At 52.2% G+C, this 21274-nt stretch overlaps 1 protein-coding gene across 4 annotated transcripts in view; it reads right to left on the reverse strand.

Annotated features, from left to right (window-relative positions):
- The window catches only part of LOC144111131 (lactadherin-like), a 131994-nt gene that overhangs the window by 82005 nt on the left and 28715 nt on the right, over positions 1–21274 (reverse strand). The window contains exon 1 of one of the 4 annotated variants that reach the window (XM_077644280.1): positions 16707–16913. The exons of 1 other annotated variant lie outside the window; for it this stretch is intronic. In XM_077644280.1, coding sequence (XP_077500406.1) covers positions 16707–16771 — 65 coding nt within the window. In that variant the 5' untranslated portion in view covers positions 16772–16913. Of the gene's footprint in view, positions 1–7206; positions 7390–16706; positions 16914–21274 lie in introns of those variants that run through there. 2 more of the 4 variants (XM_077644283.1, XM_077644281.1) reach the window with 2 other exon arrangements.

Here is a 21274-nt window from a genome sequence, read left to right on the forward strand (position 1 = left end):
GGATGAAATGGCTGAAGCCACGACGCCTGCTCAACTTGGAGGCTGCGGAAGGCTTTTAAAACGCCGAGACGGGCAGCGAGTCCCTCATCTCCGCAGCGCTGCTCTGCCGCCGGCTTCCAACGTCTGCCCTGCACGCTCAACGTTGGGAATTCAATGACACTGCTACGCGTGCGCCCAGGGCTGCAGAAGGAAACCTGCCACGCTTCCTTTCTCTCTATCTCGCTCGGGACTGGGCTCGCTTTCTGGTCTCGCTGCTTCAGCCTAAAGTTGCCGCCCCTTTTCATGATTGACAAATAGCGAACCTCTATTGGGAAACTGAAGCTCTTCAGTACCGAAGTTCAGCCCAGTTTTCAAAATTTAGTCATCTGCAATGTGGTGAACGTGAAAAAAACAAACGCATTAAAAAGCTCGCTGAGTTGGCTTTACAGCGCCGCACATTTATAAAATGGTGTCGCTGGCATAATCGATGCAGCAGATACGGTCACCGTTTATGTATTTTGTGAGGTAAAAGCAGTTGGCATCATCCTGGCGGCGACACTACGCGCAGCGACACCACGTTATAAACGTGCAACGCGAGAAAGACAACTCACGAGCTTTCAGATGCGCATTTCTCAGGTTCGATATATCGAAGCACGTTGCAGATAAAGGTTTGGTTTGTGGGTGTCGAATGTCCCAAGGCGACTCAGGATATGAGGCACGCTTAGTTGAACGGCTGCGGAGATTTCGACCACCCGGGGTTCTTTAACGTTCACTGACATCGCACAGTACACGGGCCCTGCTGTGCCCGGACAACCAGCCCGGATTCCGAATCTACAAGATGCAAAATTTCTCCTGCGAACGCCCTTGGACAAGCCCGGTGCTGCGCCGCAAAGCAACAGTGCCCGAACGCTTCCTTGACAAGCTAAGATGCTGCGCCGCTAGGCAGCGGCGCCCTATGGAGAAGCATCGGCGAGCGACGTTTTCAAACGTGCAGCGAATTGCTAGACAGCCAGGCGCCGGTTTCCCTTTCCCCCTGGAAGTCACTGCACGCGGCAAACTTGAAGCGGGTCGTCAGCGCGGTCGCTGGTTGGACCTCTAGGACGGCCGTCAAGTGTTGGCTTTGTATTGGACCGTTTGGGCGACAACCGTTTCTCGGGGCTTTATATGCCCAACGCTGCCGCCTGGGGAGCACCTCCGACCCCCCGAGCCCGATCTACAGAAAGACCGACCCACCGTGAGCCGAGTGCCGCCCACGAGGGGAGTGAGATGTGTGATGCGTAGGAACCTCGCCGTGCGAGAGCAGTCGCGTTTGCTGTTAGCTCTCGGCCCCCGTGCCGATCTTGTCCCGTATAATGACTTATACACAGTGTATAAAATCCCTTTTGTTGTTCTCACCGACGCCTGACTCGGAGTCTTCGCTACCGACTTGAGAACTGGAAACGCTCTGTCACAAAACGGGCGGCGAGCGTAACGGGACCACCTCAAAGTCGCCCCTAGCATTCCGCCTCCATCGAATTTCCACCGCCGGGACCCGAATCGCACCCGCGTCTTTCGGGTCAGCAGCCGAGCGCCACAACCACTGCGCCACCGCGGCGGCACGTTGCAGATAAATAAAGTTGAAATCCTGGGCTCATCTTCGATGCTGACGGCCTTAAATTCCGCAATATAATCTTGCTCCCTAAATTCAAGATTTAAAGAAGTTTATTATTTCATTTTCATTAATTAATCGTCTAGTTATGGAGACCTATCAGGCTCATAATGCCCGCCTTGCTGTACAATCCACCTGCACAGACAGCACCTCTCACAGCTCCTAACATAAAAATCTGTAAACCTTGAAACTATTCACCCGGCCTGAACGCAGGCGAGGTGAAGACGTCCTTGCAGCACACTTTTCTTGGCGACTTCTGGCGGGGTCGACGATCTCGTCCGCCTCATCTGTCTGCCGCAACAACTTGTGATATGGCAAGCGCGCTCCTATCTGGACGATCGCCCACGTATACGCCCCGGGCCGTGTTGGCGTGCCACCGAGGCGCAGAACAGGCGAGGGCGCTGCTCTCGCCATGTTCGAAAGTAGAAAAAAACCTCCGTGCTCAAAAGCTCGCCGCGTACGCTTACGTGAACTGAACTGACGGACGTCCTGCGGCGCCCCCCACCCCTCCCCCCCCGAGAGGGTCCAGAGTACGCTAAGCCACGCCGTATTAACGCCGCAGGGGTGCCCGCCGTAATGATCTCCGAGGTGCCTCCGCATCTTTCGATGGAGTGTCGATTGCCTACGCAGGCATACCGCATTAACGCAGATGTAAGCGAGCCTTTTGACTCTGTGCGACGGTATACCTGCGACAATGATTTTCCCCCGGGTTGCCACTCGACCTGCCGAAACACAAACGTCATAACCGCATGAATCGGTGATTCTGTCTCGCAGCCGATCGGCGTTTACTCAGTCATGTAGTAACACCACGCGGCCACATTGTGAACAGTCAGAATTAGTTTTTTTTTTACACATAGCGAAGCAGGGTTCGCTTTGTTACGCCAAAAAATGGAATAAGGAAGGCATATAAGAATAAGGAAGGCATTACGATCAGCGCTTCATCAGAAAGGCTCGTGAAGCTGATAATCCGCAACACGCTGGATGAAATAATCGAAGCTCACCTAAGATCGTAGAAATGCCGCCTAGTACACAGCGGGACAAGAACAGCGCTACGCAAGACCAACAGCTGGACACCGTCTCGCAAGTACCACGTACGGAGGAAGAAGACAGCCACCGAGGCTAAGAAGAACAACGGACGACCCACAGCGACGCACTGACGCAGCAGGGCATGCAGGGGGCATGGCGACGATAGCACTCACAGACTCGGAACATCCCTCTGCAGGGCCTCTCCCATGTCTCTCCAATTAACCCTGTCCCGCGCCAGTTGTGGCCACCCTATGCCTGCGAACTTCTTAATCTCATCCGCCCACGTAACCTCCTGCTGCCCTCTGCTGCGCTTGCCTTCGCTTGGAATCACTCTGTTACCCTCGAGGACCGGCGGTTGTCTTGCCTTCGCATCACACACCCTGCCCAAGCTCATTTCTTCCTCTTGATTTCGCCTAGGATGTCATTAACCCGCGCTTGTTCCCTCACCCACTCTGCCCGCTTCCGGTCTCTTAAATTTACACCCAACATTACTCTTTCCACGGCTCGCTGTGTTCTCCTTAACTTAAGCTGAACCCTTTTCGTTAGCCTCCACGTTTCTGCCCCGTAGATGAGTACCGGTAAGATACAGCTGTTGTGCACTTTTCTCTTGAGGGATATTGGTAGCCTGCCGTTCATGATCCGAGAGAACCTGCCACATGCGCTCCACCCCATTCTTATCATTCTAGTTATCTCCCTCTCATGATCCGGATCTGCGGTCACTACCTACCGGAAGTAGACGTATTCCTATACCACTTCCAGCACTTCGCTTCCAAGTGTGAACTGCTGTTCTGTTCCGCAACTGTTGAACATTACTTTTGTTTTCTGCATGTTAATTTTTATTTTTTTAATGAGGGTTTAACGTCACAAAGCGACTCTGGCTATGAGGGACGCCGTAGTGACGCCACCCTTATGTAGCGCTGCAACTTTCGCGGTTTTCATAAGCAGAGGAAATTCGTCATCATATTCATCATCAGCCTGACTACGCCCACTGCAGGGCAAAGGCCTGTCCCATGTCTCCCCAATTAAACCTGTCCTTTGCCACCTGCGCCCACCCTATGCCTGCGAACTTCTTAATCTCACCCGCCCACCTAACCTTCTGCCGCCCCATGCTACGCTTGCCTTCTCTTGGGATCCACTCCGTTACCCTTAAGGACCAGCGGTTGTCTTGCCTTCGCATTACACGCCCTGCCCAATCCCCCATTTCTTCCTCTTGATTTCCACTAGGATGTCATTAACCCGCGTTTGTTCCCTCACCCACTCTGCCCGCTTCCGGTCTCTTAAATTTACACCCATCATTATTCTTTCCATGGCTCGCTGCGTTGTCCTTAACTTACGCTGAACACTTTTTGCTAGCCTCCACGTTTCTGCCCCGTAGGCGAGTACCGGTAAGATGCAGCTGTTGTATACTTTATTTTTTTCACACATTCATAGCCCGTACTATTCCTTATATTCCCCAAAAACTGCTGCTCAGTGCATGACTGGCAGTGTGCTTATGCGTGCTCTGATACGGTAGCGCCTGCCAGGACATACAGACGACGCCAGAGGACGTTTCGGCTCGCGCAGACCGGCCCACCTAAACGAGGCGGCGTGGCCGCACCCAAGTTTTATTCGAAGCGACGGCGGCGACTCTTGGGAATCGATTCCTGCCGCCGACGACGGCAACCGCAATTTGGGAAGCGACGGCGCGTGGGACGCTGCTGATCGCCGGACGCGATTACTGGACGCGCACCGGTCGGACGACCTCTTGACGCGCTCACGCCCCCAGATCAACGAGGGGGGGCACTCGCTTCCTGGGCCCGTGCTTCGCAATAGTTCTGCTCGCGGTTCATCCTTCTGGCTGCTTGCCGCGCCTTCGGGGTACCGGCGAATGACGCCACTTGCTTAGCTGTCGGCCATGACGTCGCAAGAAGCAACTACTAATGGCAGAAAGAAAGAAGAGGAAAAAAAGCCATACAGAATGCGGCCCCTGCGTTGTCTCTCTACGGAGACCGGTGCTGTGAGATGAATTTTTACGGAGCTGGCGTCGTCAGCCGTGAGAAGAGATGACGCCTCAACATCACGTGGTGCAGTGAAATCCGCCAGTGAGGCGTGCTCGGGTGACATCATGACTGTGAAATCACGTGATCGGCCTGCAACCCGCAAGAGCTAGTACAGAACCGCCGCGTCCTGTGATTCTCTAGGCTTGGCACTGGGCCCTGTCAGGGGTTGACGCTAGAGGTATTGAGCTGCGATTGCTTCTTCCGCGGGCGAGGAGAGATGAGGGGTGTTTCAATCCCTCGCTTTCAGTCATGCGTCTTCCGGCGGAGCCCACGAAGAGGGGACTTCCTCACAAGCGTGCCGCCCGTGGTGGTATGCGCTCTAGATGGTCCTGCTCGAGTTGCTTCCCAGGTGCACCCTCAGTGAGCTCGCCTCTCAAAAACACCCCTGTCATTGGGGGGGGGGGGGGGGGGGGGGGGGGGTTGGCACAAGCAGAGTTGCGACCCAAAGACCAAGACTGCACATCGTCAGGCTAGCACCTTCCCAGGGTGAGAGAGAAGGCGTCGTGTACAGACTGTGCCGCAGAGGCTCGAATTGTGGAGAGGAATCTTGGGATGTGCGGGGGAGAAGCCCCGCCCTGAGAAGGGGAGAGAAGTCAGTTCAGCTGCACCGCAGGAAGCGAAGCGAAAGCGCGCAGACCAGGTCACGCGCCATGCGACAGTTCTGGCCGAGGTGAATGCGGATTCCTGCGACTGCGCAACGTGCCGCGAAAGCCGTCCACTCCGGACACGGACCCTCGTACGACTAGTTCCAACGTGGCAGACAGTGCGGGCAATCTAACGGGGTTCCGGCACGAAGGGTGCCGCAGAGCAGAAACCTCTCCAGCCACTGGGGCAATCAGCGACAGGACCCCTGTTGTAGTGCCCCCGCAGCGCTTACGCTAACCGTTTGCGATGATGCGCAGGAAGTGCCAACCTACCGCGAGCTAAAAACGGATAGCAGAGAAGAACAAAAACACTGTGCAGTTAGAGTGAAGATGGAAAACGTGCTCAAAGAAGCGACACCTCCTTGCGTATATAGTCTCGTCGAATGGAAGAACACTCGACGGTGGCTAATATCAACTGGGTGCAGTTGGCCAGAGGTGTATACTAGTTGAGAGTCAAGTGGCGCTGTCGTAAGGCAATCCTTTGGAGTGTCTAGGCAACAGAACCTTAGCCGAGACGCAATTTATGAGGCAGATATCCCAGCTGAGAAGCAGTCTGCTTGCCTTGTTCATAACGGAAGACTCGCTAATTCCGCCGGTATACCGACGGAGCTGCACACCATAGCGCTGCCGGTATCGAAGCTTAATTGCAGCACGAAACTGAACCATCAATCGTGCCAGCCACGGTTTTATCCGGTTTAACGCCCCAGAGCAACTCAGGCTAAGAGGGGCGCTGCAGAGGAGAGCTCCGGATAATTTAGGCCCCTGGTTAACGTGCACCGACGTCGCACAGCGCACGGACCTCTAGCATTTCGCCTACGTCGAAATACGACCGCCACGGCCGGCATCGAACCGGCGCCCTTCGAGTGAGCAGCCGAGCCCCACAGCCGTACGAGCCACGGCTTGCTACGAACGAGACTCAGCCGATTAGAGCCTGCGTGTGTTTCCAACGGCGCCATTTTCGTCGTCTTGCTTCGCCAGTTAGGGCACGCATTCGCCCAGCAGCCCCTGATTCGACCACTTTCAACACCAAGATGGCGCAAATTGCCCGAACGAAGCAAGAAATTCGGACACATCTCTTTAGCAGGTTCTTCTGGTCAGGCACATCCCAGAGTGAAATTTCAAGTGACGCTCGTCGCAACTGCCCCACACGTACGGCGTGAGTGGGACCTCATAAAGGCTGGAAATGAGCACGGTGAATATAACGCGGCATAAGCGACAGCGACAATTTAGTAGAACGAAAATAAGGATCAGGTTAAGAATTTAATGTTAAAACCAAAATAAAGCACTTCTTTTTAGATGCGATAGCTTTGCAAGTTAAACAGCGCAGAGCTGCTGCCGTGGTCAAAGTTGTCTGAGCGAAGGCTGATGCGGTGTCTTAACTGTAGCTGATGCCAACAGCGCAGCTGATGGAGGCAAAAAAAAAAAAAAATTGGAGGACGCTTAAGCTTCGTCTTTAAGAGTGAGACGCGACAGCGCGTTGCCACGGAATGCCATCGCCCGTTCGGCGCGACGCGTGGCCCGTTGGACAATTTAAGGAAAGGGCGCCTGTCTCGCATATCCCCGCGTACACCCGAACCGGGACGTAAGGGAGGGAGAAAACAACACCGCATTCACTAGACGCGCCTTTGTTCATTCCAAACCATCGAGCTGGCGTGGTTAGCGTGCTGGTGTCGCACTCCGGAAGCCCTGGTTCGATTCCCCAACTCGACCAATTTCCTACTCGGCTTTATTTATTCTCGGATTTGCCGCTCACGGCCGACGCCGCCGACGACACCGGCTTTTATGCGACACGGGTCCTTAACTCTGCCGCGCTAAGAGGTAAGAGACGAGGGGGTAATCAAGTTGGCTGAAACATCCGGCACTCACTCACCTCGTCTGTTGGTGCTGACCATGGAAGGAAACCACCACGAAACTAGAGACGGGAACAAAAAAAAAATGCTGCCCGCCGAAAAAGACAAAAAAAAAAAGACGGCAGTGTTACGGAGGCGAAGCGGTGGTCACCGAAGCAGTCATCCGAACGTGCGCGCACCCCGCGTCGGGGGTAACTTTTGGCGTCAGCTGCGCTCGAAAGCGGCGGCAACGCGAGAAGAGGGGGAGAGGAGGAAGGCACGCTTGCGGAGAACGCCGCTTGGAGGACGGGGGTAGCGCCGCGTGACGTCACGAGCCCTCTCTTCGTTCTCTCCCGTCGCGCCCGTCTCTCTGCATATTTGATGGGAGCTCCTTTATGTTTTTGTGCCGTTCCTTTTCGACAAGTTTGTTCTCGTGTGCACGGGCTCACGCTTGGTGCCCGACCGGGGCACCCAAATTAGGCCAATTAGAACGAGCGAAGGAGCCAGTTGTCGGGCAACGCGCCCAATGCTCTCAAGCCGCCGTCTGCCAATGAGCGACGAGACAGATCTCGCTCGTTGCCGTAAGCAAATGTCGCGTCGTTGGCCGAGACGGAGAAGGTTGCGAAAGTGGAGGAGCGCCAAAACGGCCACCTGTACCAGTGGACGTTTCTTTCTTCTCCTTCCCTCCAGCTCCCAACGTGCTCGGAACAACGAGGCGGCCACTACGCGGCTACACGGCCGGCACTGCAGATCGGACGGGCTGCGACTCCGAACGCGAACCAGGTGTGTTCAATGACGACGGCCACGGTATAGGGCATGTTCTTCGTTTGCTTGACCTCGAGGGAAAATGTGCACGGTTGGTCAGATGTTCCCAGGGAACCAAGGGCCGGATTACGCAATCGGCACAAATTCCGCCAAAAGTTATTGACAGTGACGTCAAAATGACGAAACGAAGAGACGTCACCACGTCACGCAACGAGGAATCCGCCAATTACAGCAGGGCGTCTGCTAAATTTTTTTGTAAAAAGAAATAAGAAATGAGCAACGATGAAAATAACTAATATTTTATCTTGTCTAAACATTGTGTTTAAAGTTCGAAAATATTAAGCAAAACAAAAAGCCTTCGAAATTGCGCTATTAAATTGGCTGATGGTAACTTTCGGTGCCGCGGGGGTGTGCTGACGGCAGTAAAAAGGCCGCTTTGCACGAAAGCAGCCGATTCTACGCCGTGTTTATTGTTTATTACGCGGAGTCTGAAATCGAGCTACTGTGCGGTTGACCTAAGTGGGCAGGAAAATTTCAACGAATCCAGTGAAGGCTACGTGACCACCGAGCGAACTTGCAAGAAGCGCTTGGTACGAAATCGACGAGGACAACTTGTTGAAGTCTGTGTTGTTCGGCTCCTTCGATCGATGACAAAAATGCCAAAAGGTGGGGCGTTGCAGTATGTGACGAGTGGTTGTTTGTTTCTTTCCCCTTGGGAAACAGAAGACGACCACGAAGTGCCATTTGCTGGGAAAAATAAAGTGCTTTGCCAGCTTATAAGCGTGTGTTATTTATATGTAGCTGTGTGTCACAGAGGGGACGACGGAACCCACCCATTCTGCGCACTAACTTTAAAAATTGCCTCCAACACCAGCTGTACGCATTTGCTCACCGTCGGTTGTGCGATGCCGACGTGCGCCTCGCTACCAACGGCAGCCTGAAGGCCGCCCGTGGCAAAGAACCGCAGTGCACACAGCACCTGCCGCCGCACCGACAGCGCACTCTCACGCAAACCTCCCCTGCAGTTCATCGGCGGATTCGTCGCACAGCCACTCCACAGTCTGCTTCTCCAGTCGAAAAAGGCGTCGAAACAGCTAGTCCGGCAAGTCAACACCCTCTCAATGGTAAGGCCTCTCCACCGGCCGCGTGACGTCACGCCAAGGGACCGTGCAGGCCCCGCGCTCCGCGATTTCAGCGCGCCGCGCCCGTCTGCACTATACGGGTACTGCCGTACGTAGCTGCCTTATAAGTGATTCCTTCATTTTCATTTTTGTCGTTGCTGCAGAAAAGAAATTCGCTAGTTTGTGCGCGCCTTAGGCTATCATTTTATCTGCTTTATATATTTTTTTTATTGCAGAACACCTTATTGTCAAGAAAGTTCGAGCTGCTAATACAGTTTTTTATAATAAACAATTTAGCATACGGCCGCCAATTTCGCATTATTGGTCATTATAATAAAAAATTGATTAGTTAATTTCAATTAATCATCTAATTATTAGGTTCTATCACGTACATGATGTCTGCCGTGCGGTAAAATCCATCCGCACAGACCGCACATGCGTATATCTAGTTGTTAAAGTAGAAGTTCGTGAACATTGAAAAAAAAAACACCGTCTACTGCGCATTGTGTTAGTTTTATTCTGTATTGTGTTTTGCTTAAAGCTTTCACACACAGCAATAATGACACTCACAATAATGTTGCGCTGTTGAGTATTTGTACAGCTAATCTGACCCTTACAATAAAAAACGACGAGACACCAGCAATGAAGTGTGCGCAAAGCATTTTTATTGCTTGGGAATAAAACTTACTTCTTCTTAAGCGTTGCTGCTTTCCGGGCTGCGGCCTTCTGCTGCGCATTGTCTTGTATGGCATCATTTCTTAGTTTGCAAAAGTTGTTTAGAACAACGTTGGTTGCAACGCGTACTACCAAGCGCAGGAGAGTTTGTGCAGTGTGGCCATTTTCACATGTCTCAATGTCGTGTTCGTCCAGGAGGGAAATCGTCTGTGAAATCACGACACCACGTTGATTTCTACAGGAGAGAAAATCTTCCGCGGTTGCTCCAAAAGACAACTTCTCTGCAACTAGTTTAGTCATCAGTACCATGTGAACTGTGCATGGCTGGGGAAACTTCAGCCCTCCTCTCGACAGGTTAGCTATCATGGCAGTATTTTCCGCTTCGATCTCTCGATTTTCAATCACCAATGTGCTGAAGCAAGCAGAACATGAAAGCTTCTTTAAAGCAGCATGAGCAGCGTATCCTGCAATGTAGACAATAGCATCCATGTCAGAGTGGGCGTGTGTAATATCGTCGTCGCTGACAGCCACAGAAAAGTTGCATGGGACAAGATCCTCACTTACGTCTTCAAACTCTGTTTCCTCGCGTGGAAATGTCAAAAGTTTTTGAAGACGAAGCTTCTTCTCACATTCGTAGAGCTGACGCACGGAAATGTGGTACTGTGATCCTGCCAGCTGGCGGTAACGGCCGAACCGGTCTTCTAGCGCATCCGTCTGAAATTTGCCCAGCAGTACGTACTTGAAGTGAAGTTCTTCTAAGCAGTAGCGCGAGAGTTCTACCAGAGAATAGCATGTCAGTCGCAAAGCACTGTGAGTCTCTTTCGTCAGCGAGCCACTGGTGATGTTTATTCTTGCCCAAGCGTCCAACCAGTCCACAACGCCGCTCAGGAAAGCTAACTGTGTGTCATCAACAGACCTTACAGGGTCTTGCATGCTGTCCCTTAGCCTCTGGCCTTTGCAAGGGGTCTTAACATTGACTATTTGCCACCATGTGAGGATAACGTCAATGAAAAGAGCAGTCGACTCAGCTTGAGGAATCTTGAACGCGGAACCATGTGTCCTGAGGGCATTTGAAACAAACTGATTAATGACGTCGAGAGCGAGCTTTACATTTTGCCGCTCCATTGAGGTTGGATTCACGGCTTTTGCGTTCAGTCTGTAAGCAGCCTTCACAAGCGACGTCTTCTCTGAAGAATAAAGCTGCCGCACAGCTGCGAAAGAAGCAGCTTTCATACGAGGAGGCCCTTCGGGCATTGCTCCACTCAAGTCCATTTCAGGGAAATAGAGGCATGTTCCAGGGTTTTTCTGGTTAATCCAATTGTTCCTAATGCACTTCAAGAGATGCACAGGATCGACCACGTAGAAAAGAGGGCGAGCGTTATCGGCTGGATGGGGATAGACAATGCTCACCTGAGGACTTGTAGCAAATAACGACATCATCTTGCGGTTCAGAGCATTGTTGTCCGTTATCACAGCGATAATTTTGAGCCCCATTTTCTCAACATTAATGATTATGTTCTTAGCATGCTCGTGCAAAATTTCTGCGCTCAGTTTGCTCACAGGTAATATGTGAATGACGTCCTTGTTTGCAGAAAGGAGTGATTGTACCATGAACACATGGGCTGTTGTTGCTGGTTCCGTTGAATGAACCGACGATCCTACTATTGTGCCCCCTTTGTAGTCGAAGTATGGTTTTATGTGGATCTCATCGATCATCAGGGTCACTGTCTTCTCGTGGTCTTTCATTGATTTGACTCGTTCTCGGATGTAGGAGAGACAGTGCGGTTGATTTTGCTCCACAAGAGGGTCAGCTTTGTAATTTGAGCAAACACGGCGCAGTGTGGAAGGATGGGGCAGAATGATTCTTGATGCAGCTCTTGTGAAGTGATATGCGTGAGGAGAAATTGAATTCAAAATACTGGCGAATACCAGCAGCTCTGCGCTATACACATGCTGTTTCGCGAGGAGAAGCTCTATCTGCTCAACCAGAAATTTCAGCAAAGAAGACTGTTCTTTCGTCGTATCACTGTCCTCAATGAGGTCTGCAAGCAGTGAACCGACAAACTGCAATACTTTAGTATGTTTCGACTCTTTCGTCACCTCAGGTATATTATGCAAGCCTATCTCGAGTTCTTCTAGCAGCAAGGACAGGCTGGAGGTGTCGCATACTTGAGCTGGCAGAATCCTGCCTGAAGGAAGCGACAGAAGCTTCACTCCATTCAAGAAAACAGAAAGTGACAGATCAGGGAGAACTACCAAGGCGCATTTCACATTAGGTGAAGGATCATTCTCGATGAGAAGGAACCTAACGCACTGCTCATCGACAGAAACGGTCCAGAATTTCGTGTTGCAGATTCCAGGCAACTTAGATTTGAACTCCTCGTAAGATGAAACTTTGTTTCTTTTCTGTTCAAGCTCATTAGACTGAAGTGACTTCCTCATAGCCTCCTGCAAAGCAGCGTTTTCCCTTCTTGCTTTTTTCGTCTCTGGCGATTCACTCCGTCCAGGCGTTGAGGACAAGTATTTTGGGCAGTTTGGAAAAACAGAAGGCGCAGCATCAATCTTCAACTGTAGCCTGTCACGCTTCACCTCTATTATTTTCCCTGTCAGTTCATCTTGGTGTGACAACGTCGTAATGAAGTCGCCTGCGTGGAAGTGCAGTTCACACACCTGCACGAGAAAATGAAGCAAGGCCATTCGCCATGACTCTCCATTGCCTAAAACACTAAGTAAAAAGAGTCTGAATAGTGAACAGCTTTTACATATTTACACAGCTTTTACACAAGCCTTATGCACATCCACAGAACTAAATGCTTCCTGGACAATTCATACATAAGTGTAAGAAGTGATATCATTGCCTACAAAGACAGCATGCCTTTCCGGGAGCGACAGCTCACAACTAAGATAATTACCAGCGCCTATTAAGCAATATTTCAGAGTCTTACCCTCGAATGCTCTGTAGGTGTGAAATCCTTCCGTGGAATGGCTCGCAACCAGGCTTTTCTTCGTACTTCGTCTCTTGGGAAGCAATAAACACGTACTTTGGGACCATTCTGGTAGTTCCCGCGGCACCCGGGAACACAGCACCGGCCCATGTTTCACGAAGTTGCACTCGCTACACGGCAGGCAATCAGTTTCCCATTCGTGCGCTAGCACAGGTACGCACGCCACACAAGAAACGGCCACACGAAACAGACACAGCCGTGCGAGGAGCGAACGGAAATGCACCCAACGCCAGGCTGAAAGACTCAAGCAGCAGCTAGACGCTCACTGCAAGACTGCGTTCGTGTCTGTGCTTGCCCGGGCAAGCGCGAGCACATCGAGGGAGACAACCGAGCGGAGCGGAGCCGCGCTTGGTGAGCAGCCTGACCGGACACTTGGCGTGACGTAGCGCGTGTGGAAAGGAGGGCCTGGAGAGGCCTGAAGAAAGTATTTAGAGGGTGTTGGGCAAGTCGAGCGCGTCTTCGTGCGCCCTCCTTCGCCGCTGCTCGCATGAGCGCAGCCGCCTCACGCGTAAACCGCCGCCATTTTCTGTCAAAAGCGCAACGGTCAAATTGACCGCCTGGAGACTGTCACAAAACAGTGTCAATTTCCGCCTGCATAATTAGGTGTGCAACGTCACCACTTCTGCCACATCCGTGATGTAATCTGCAACCACCCATGACGCAAAAAAGCAAAATGGCCGCCGGCCACGACCGACCAAAAGGAGCGAGGCTTATTGACACCTTTTTGACAAGTTTTTGACAATTTTCCTAATTGACAGTTGCGTAATCTGGCGCCGGGTCTGCTTTTGAGCGCTCTGTTCGGGCACCATCGAAGCTCACAAGTAGAACCTTGTTTACTGGCACCTTAAGTGCCACGATGTACCGCTAAAGAGACGACCCTGTGGCCGGGGAACTTTTGACCAGTCCTGCGCATACATCCGCAGCGCATCTAACATACCCAGGCAGACTTCACGTGACGGGACCCGCATAAGCAGCACGAGATACAGCTAGACTTCTCTGCCATGCAGTAGCACTGACGGAGCCCCGTTAGTTCTCTGAACAGCGGTGCAACACGTCGAATACGAGTGACTGGCCGATGGAAAAGCGACGCACAATAAAAAAATTACCCCACGACAAGAAAATTGAAATTGCGGCTGCAGACGAACCTGCGCCCACCTTGCTTCGCAAAAGACTTGAGCCTGCCCACGTGATGTGACGTGTACGGGTTAAGTGAGGCACACGAGAGTGCATTTCGTGCAAGCAGAGGTCGAAGCTATAGCCTGCGTCAGCAAGAATCGATTTTTCTCAGAGCAATGAAGCAGCGGAACTCGCCCCCAGACGAGAAGAAGTAAAATAACTTGAAAGCAGTGCTACTGTTTGCAATATCCAGATTAATGTTCAATGCACCGCTAGCAAGGCGAACACTGAGGCCAGTTGGCCGTTCGCTGTGCAGGGAATAATGCGTTTTTTTGTCTCGTAGCCAGTTTAGCGCGATTCCCTGCACAATAATTTCTAATAAATATGCTGAATTACGCCAGCTTGCTAACCAAACTGTGCCTTACTGGTGTATTTTTTACACGGGTGAATACGGAGTTTGGACGACAACCAGCAACTGAGTAATGATAGTAATCGGGGCGCCATCATCAATGCTGGCTTCTTTATAAAAAACACGCGGATTGTGCTAGAAGTGTGTGTTGAGACTGTCACCCTGCCGCGTGCTGAAAAGCAGCGAGCGTTGGCTACTGTCAGGGAAGATGGCATGGATGTCAGAAGTGTAAAAAAGCTGGCGGCATACATGTCGCCAGCAAGATGCGTAACGACAACGCAGCCATCGCTATTTTGGCGAAACCCATTTGCGCCAGGCCGTCTCGATAACAGCTAAGTGACGCTGAATATGAGATGTGATCCAGTTGTCACCAACTGGTCGGCGCATGGGGTTTGAGAGTGCGCTTCCCAGCAAGTCCAATGTCCGAGGCATTTCTATCCTGTCCAGGCGACGGCAAAATCAGGAGCGCCGGCGGCCTAAAGCGCAGCACCAGTGTTTTGCATGCATTGCGTGCACACTTAGGGAACTTTGCGTTTATTTAGAGCGCGTCTGTTCAGGCATTTCTCTGGCGGCGTGTCCAACTTGGAGGAGAGAACCCCTGCGTCGCAACTAGCGCAGTGCTCGTGACGTAAGGCTGCAATTCTCCACGGCCGAGGTGCAGCAGGCGTCGTGGAGTCGTTCCCAACAGGTGGCGCAGAAAGCACGTGTCGTCTCTTTTGTTGACACCCTGAACACACGGTCCATCACCTGGCAACAACGGCGCCCCCCTTCTCCAGAAATACACGCAAGCGCAGGGAAAACATCGAAGCAAATGGGCCGCCGCCGCCGCAGAGGAGCAGAAACAGCGCAGCGGTTGCGTGACCGCAGGATTGAGCGCAGCCCGCGGCTCCGTAACGATTGCTGCGGCCTCCCGCGATAAGGGAGCTGGTCGAAATTGAACAGCCCAGTTAATCGACAACAGACGGACGATCGACAAGATGTTGCTGTCTCAGCCCGCCTGCACATTATAAACTATAGCAAAGGGGTCGAGTCAGATGACTGCATGACGACCCAATAGCGGCAACTTCAACTACTGCTGCTGGTACAGTGCTCACTGCTGCCACCGTGTGTACGTACCTACGTGGCTGATTGGCGTAGCAAGACGGACGCTCTGCGTGTCGCCCATTTCCGTGCTGGTCACTTATCGCGCTTCCATCGAAGGATACCCTATAACACTTGTCGAGCAAAAAAAGAAAAGGGCACGGGGCAACGCTCAGCTGGGGCGGACATCAGCGATCGTAATTGAAGAACGCACTCGGCGAAGCAGCTCAACTCCACTGACCGGCATTTGAAGCGACAGCGCTAGGCAGCTCGTATGGCGCTATGAAGTCCGCCCTCGTTCACCGTGAGCGAGAAGTGCGCGGAAGATGCCCAGACAATTAAGCGACCTACGAGGCAGCTGCGTCAGGTGACCTTGTGGCGTCGCCACGTGACTGGTCGCCAGAGGCCTGGGCGGCAAGAGCAGGCTGGGTCGGCCATCGTCCCACCGGTGCAGGGCAGTGGCACGAGGACTGGAATGCGAAGCATAGGGAACGACCACTTCTGCGTTGTGGCCAGTATCATATCATTAAGGGGGAGCTTAAGAATCCCCCCTTTTTCTTAATTATCCAAGTTTGCCGGTTACTGCCAATGAAAAGTTTATAGCCACGGAGTAGACGACGACAAGGCGATGACAAAGAGTCATTCCCTAAACCCTTGCCGGGTGAGAAAACTATTTTTCCGCACAAAGTCAGTACTGGGCGCCCGTATAGTCTCATGCAAACGACGCAACGTCCGCTGGTGGCGCGTTGCAACCACTTCGGCGGCAAATTATAGATAGATGATGCACTATCTTCCCTGGTTAGCAAGCCACGATGCGAGCTTCGACGGAAGAGAAAGGCTAGTCAGCGCCAACTGGCCTCTGTCCGCGCACTTACCCCCGGAAGCGGGCTTTTCTCTTTCTTTCCCTCCTTCCCGTTGCACCGGCTCCGCTCAAGGAATGGAGCCACGCTTCTGCGAGGGCACGCCGGTTAATTGCCAGACATGCACTGCGTAGTTTCCCTCAGTGTGCGTTCAATTGTCGTACGCCGTGTCGGCCCGACAGTGAAGACAAACCAGAGTTACAAAACGTTGTCACAGCAGCGCGACGCTGCCTCCTGCCTCAGTTGCCCTGCCGCGTGCGGAAGCGTTTGTTGCAAGCAGGCCGCGATTAGGAAACGTTGACCGAAGGTGTTCGCAGAACAAAGAAAACTGCGTCGGGGCTCCGTCATGCTGGAGCAGCATTCTTTTTTTTTCCAACACAAACAGTGGTAACTCTGGGGCAGATTCGGAGACGACGCCCTCTAGAACGCAGTCCACTACGCAGTTCTTTCCAGCAAGGTTTCCGATAATGGAGTAAGCGCGATCAATGCGGCCGCTACAAAGGATCTTACCTCCATCCGCCTGCTGGGTCCACCTCCTCAGCAACGGAACACTGGAGTTGCGCTGGCGCAGCCATTCGCACAATATTCCCACTGCGACGTTGAAGAGTTCACCCCAGAACAAGCACTTCAAGGACCTTTTGCGAAACTGCGGGCGCTGCAGACCACTAGAGCAGCTGCAGCTAGCTGATAGCATACAGCCACTGTCGCGGACGAAACATTTTCCTAGCCCGGCGACTAAGCGGACGCCTCGCATCCAGCATGGTCACGTGAACACAAAGAGAAGAAGGCTGCGCTTATCTCGGCTATGTATACCCCGGACAGCGACGGGCAGCCTTTCTCTCGCGGCCAAGCAGAAGACGGCGCAGTAGAAGCTGACGAGCGTCGACCGCCGCAGGGAAATCCCTTCGGACGTTTCCGATTGGCCGCCGCAGTCATTGGATGGCAACACGTTACAGCGGAAGTTGCGTTTCACTTCCGACGCTCCTCATGCGCCCAGTCTGGGTCTGGTGTGAAAAAAAAAACACGAGATTTTCTCGCGCTGCAGGGCGTTTAGAAAATGTCTGTTTTTGTTCACGGATACGGCATCGTCTTTTCCATGGCTGCAACGTCGTCATTGGTAGTAGCCAACGAGCTTCGTTAATTAGAAAGTTAATTACTTATTCGAGCTAAATGGCTGGCCAATTGCCGCGTTTTTTTACAGCGTCCGCCGCAGCTCAGTTTTATCCTGTAGAGGTTTACTTTTTTCTCTCGAAAAGTCTATTTTTAAGAATTTCTTAAAGTGTTCCCACCCGGTACAGCTATTACAACTGCACAAGTAGTGCACCTACAGCTATAATAATGCAACTCAAACTTGCAACAGGGTGCAGCAACAACTGCATCTGGAGGTGCGCTCATTGGCAGGCAGCTTTCACTGCTGGGCTCACACGGACTGCGGTATAGTATACCATCGCCCACCACACGTGAATGTAATTGCGTCCTCTTCCGCACCTCGCGTCGGCCATTGCGCGCGTAATACCCTGCACGGGTGCCAACACCGGAAAGCGCCGCCTGTCGCCGAGAAGGCGCACGTGCAGAACTCGCTAATCAGAGACACCACTCACGGGCGCAGAATGAAAAGTACGGTATATAGTAACACTATACGGTACATGCGCAGACGCAGACTTTCTGCGCAGCGCATCCGTGGGTCATGTACACGAGTGCTCTCCGTTATAAAGCCGGGACCGTTTTAAATTACGCCGGGGCAAAACCTGTCATCGGAGCAGACTCCGGCCAAAGTCGCCTGCGTCGGCTTTTTTCGCCGCGCCGAGAAAAACGCGACACGCCGTGTCGGATTGAGGGAGCGATCGATCGGCTGGCTGACTCATTGGTTGAATGAGGTAAACTAGTTGGGTAATTTGTGAATTACTCGGTAATTAAAATTACTGATCAATTTTGTAACTACTGGAGAAGTAATTACTTGACCAACGAATTCATTCCTTCACTGAATAACTGACGATCCGATTAACCAGTTGACCGTCTCAAATATTAACTTAGCCGCTATGATACAATGGCTGAATCACTCTGAGTGACTGAAACAGACAGGCTACTCGATTAACACTGGCCGATTAATTTACTGATTGATTCATTCAGTTATCTTCAAAGCGAATGCCGGATTTTTCTTTTCTTCCCGCCTCATTTCGCGAGGAAGCTTGTGGTGCGAAGTAAAGGAAATGTCTCCCGTTTCTTTCAGAGATGGACTCAAGCATATATATATATATATATATATATATATATATATATATATATATATATATATATATATATATATATATATATATATATATATATATATATATATATATATATATATATATATATATATATATATATATATATATATATATATATATATAATTTTTTTTTTGGGGGGGGGGGGCATGCACTTTGAACGTATACCCCCGTGGGCAGAACTTACGGACCTCCCCCCCCCCCCCTTCTTCAAGATCCGGCCACTCTGCGTGGGGGTACCACCTGACAAAACACTCCAGACCGGCGCAGTGGGCCCGTTTCGACACCAGAAGCAGATATGGCGCCCCTGCGCAGAGTGGCACGGGTCGGAACTAGGAGAAGAGAGGCTTTGCCCCCCCCCCCCCCAATGGTGTACACTTGCAGCAGCAGGTGGCCATACAGAGGTTCGTTATTCGACGGACCCTCGTGGACGGTGTGACAGGCACACACAGTTATACAGATCACCCCGCTTGGCTGCCCCAAGTTGGCGCTGCTCCCGTGGTGTCATCCCACTGGGCCATGCAGCCGAAGTCTCCTCTACCGAGCAAGTGTTCCACTGCAGGGCTCAAGGAGGGGGTAACTTTCCACAGACCCTCCCACCACCGCCAAGCATGGTGATCACGTGCATGAACCCGCGCAGCTGCAGTTGCCCGTGCGGAGTGCGAGCACAGCCACCCGAGAACAGCGAGCCGGGCAAAGTGAGCGCCGATCCTCTCTCCGGAACGGATTCATCGGGCTCTTCTTCCCAGAGGGCCCCGCGCTGATCGCCCGCAGTATTCAGGTGCTCCTTCAATTAACGACCGGTGGCCGGCCATGCGTCACGCTGCCCACGACCGCCTAATGCCCGCAGTTCCTTTTCGTTTCCTTGCCAGACGGGCCCAAACACGGGACGCACGAGTGGGCCAACTGCTCACGTAGCCCGCTTAATGAAGACTGAAGACCGGCCTCTTCTGCCTCGGGAGACTCAGTTGCAACTAAGAGTGGAGATTTTTAGACCAAAGAAAGAATCATTGGTTATCTTTTCGCGTTTAGTGGGAAACTTGCCTTTACTACGTCTCGCCTTTGCTTTTATTTCGGTGCATATAACGCCTTTCAGCCGAACTGCCCCCTGCTGCTGATGAGCCGGTTCTGCAGATGCCATGTTCGGGGCACTTTGTCCGCTGCAGGAGGTCGCAGCGATTCGAAGCCATCCACCTCGAATGGGGGAGGCCCGCCGCTTCTCCAACGGGCACAGGCGTTCCTCTGGTCCGGTGCCCTCGGGTTAAGTGCTTGGGAGAAAAAGGGGTGTTTAACTGACCCCAGCGCCTGCACAACAATTACACGCTAGTCATCTCAGGCAATTAGAATCAAATGGTCACTCTTTTGGAGCTGGCTCACGATCGACTCGACGTGCGCCCCCAATGTGCGCATGCAGCGACAGCCAGCTTTTGTAATCTTCGTCGCCACTGCGCTCTCCTGCTCTTTTCTCTTGCGCGTGTCATTGTTTCTACGGAGCGCATGCTTTTCCTCATCTGTTATTAGCTGCATTTTTTGCAGTAGTATTTGCATTGTGTTTTTGTTATCCTCCGCACTTTCGGCCAAACGAGCAGAAGTTATTGTGTTCCCCCACAGCTGCAATAATTTCTTCGGGTGGTGCAGGTACCTGTAATAAATAAATAAAAACAGGTCGCGTTAGCCGAGAGAGGGAGAAAGTGACCAGCTGGGTCTGCTTGTCGCTCGTGAAGCACCGGTTCCGACACGTGCAAGTGATGCAGCGCCAATAAATGCAGATGAAGCAACGACGAGACTGGGTTGGCATAAAGTCTCCCGAGGTCGGTTCACGTAAGCAGGCATCTTTATTTATTTTTCTGCACGGAGAGCGACGCGTGGATGGCTCTGATCTTCACAGCTTTTATTTCCAACTTAGATGCAGGGAGAGAGAGAGCCAATTGTATTAAACTATATTCGTGCAGGTTAATCCGCAGCCACGCTGCCTGTACAACGCAGATGTCGCCACGAGCGGGGCCAGTGAGTGCGTGGCTAGCAGCAACTCCCGCTAGGATGGCGGGAACACACAGAGACTGCTTCAGCCCACGCGCGGCCGTCAACGACGCGTACGCAAAACGCAAGAATAAAATCGGCTGCAACCCGAAGGACAGCTCCAGAGTGGCAACACGACCAAGCGGCTACGCTGCATCGGCGGGAGTGTGCCACGCCCAATGCCAGAGAAAAACAATAAATAAACGAACAAATAAACCTAGCGCGGAGGCGACCGCTCGCATTTCTTAGCCCAGCGAAAACCAAGGGAAAAAAAGAACGCACAAAGTTGCACCGCCACCCGCTGTGGCTTAACGAGTTGGCCGATCGTAAAAAACGATCTTCGAAGAGCGTCGGCTGGCATCACTGAAGTTGCTGCCGTCATTTCTCGGAGTCGCCACGGGAGGGCGCCACTTCTGGGACGTCCCGTTTGAGAAACGAGGTGGGCGAGGAGGAAGACACTTGCTGGTCGGGTAGGCTAAAACAAAGACAGCAAGCGGAACGGTCCCGACGGTAATTGGCTTTGGCAGGTCCATCTCGGCGCGGCTAGAGCTAACTGGTCGGACGGGCAGAGATAGACCAGCGCTGCCTGCGAAGAAGGCACATACGCGTGTTTCTCGCTCTGCCCTTCGTCGAAGACGCCTTGGCGTCTTTTTCTTTCACCACAAACAGACACAGGTTTCTTCGTTTCAATGCCAGCAATGAGCTGATGACAAATTCTCCACTGCTAGCTGTACGTGCACTGTTATCGGCAGTGCACAACAAGCTGACGAGCGAAGTGAAGCGTGCGCTAA

The sequence above is a fragment of the Amblyomma americanum genome, chromosome 11, assembly GCF_052857255.1.
Source record: "Amblyomma americanum isolate KBUSLIRL-KWMA chromosome 11, ASM5285725v1, whole genome shotgun sequence".
Lineage (NCBI taxonomy): Eukaryota > Metazoa > Arthropoda > Arachnida > Ixodida > Ixodidae > Amblyomma > Amblyomma americanum.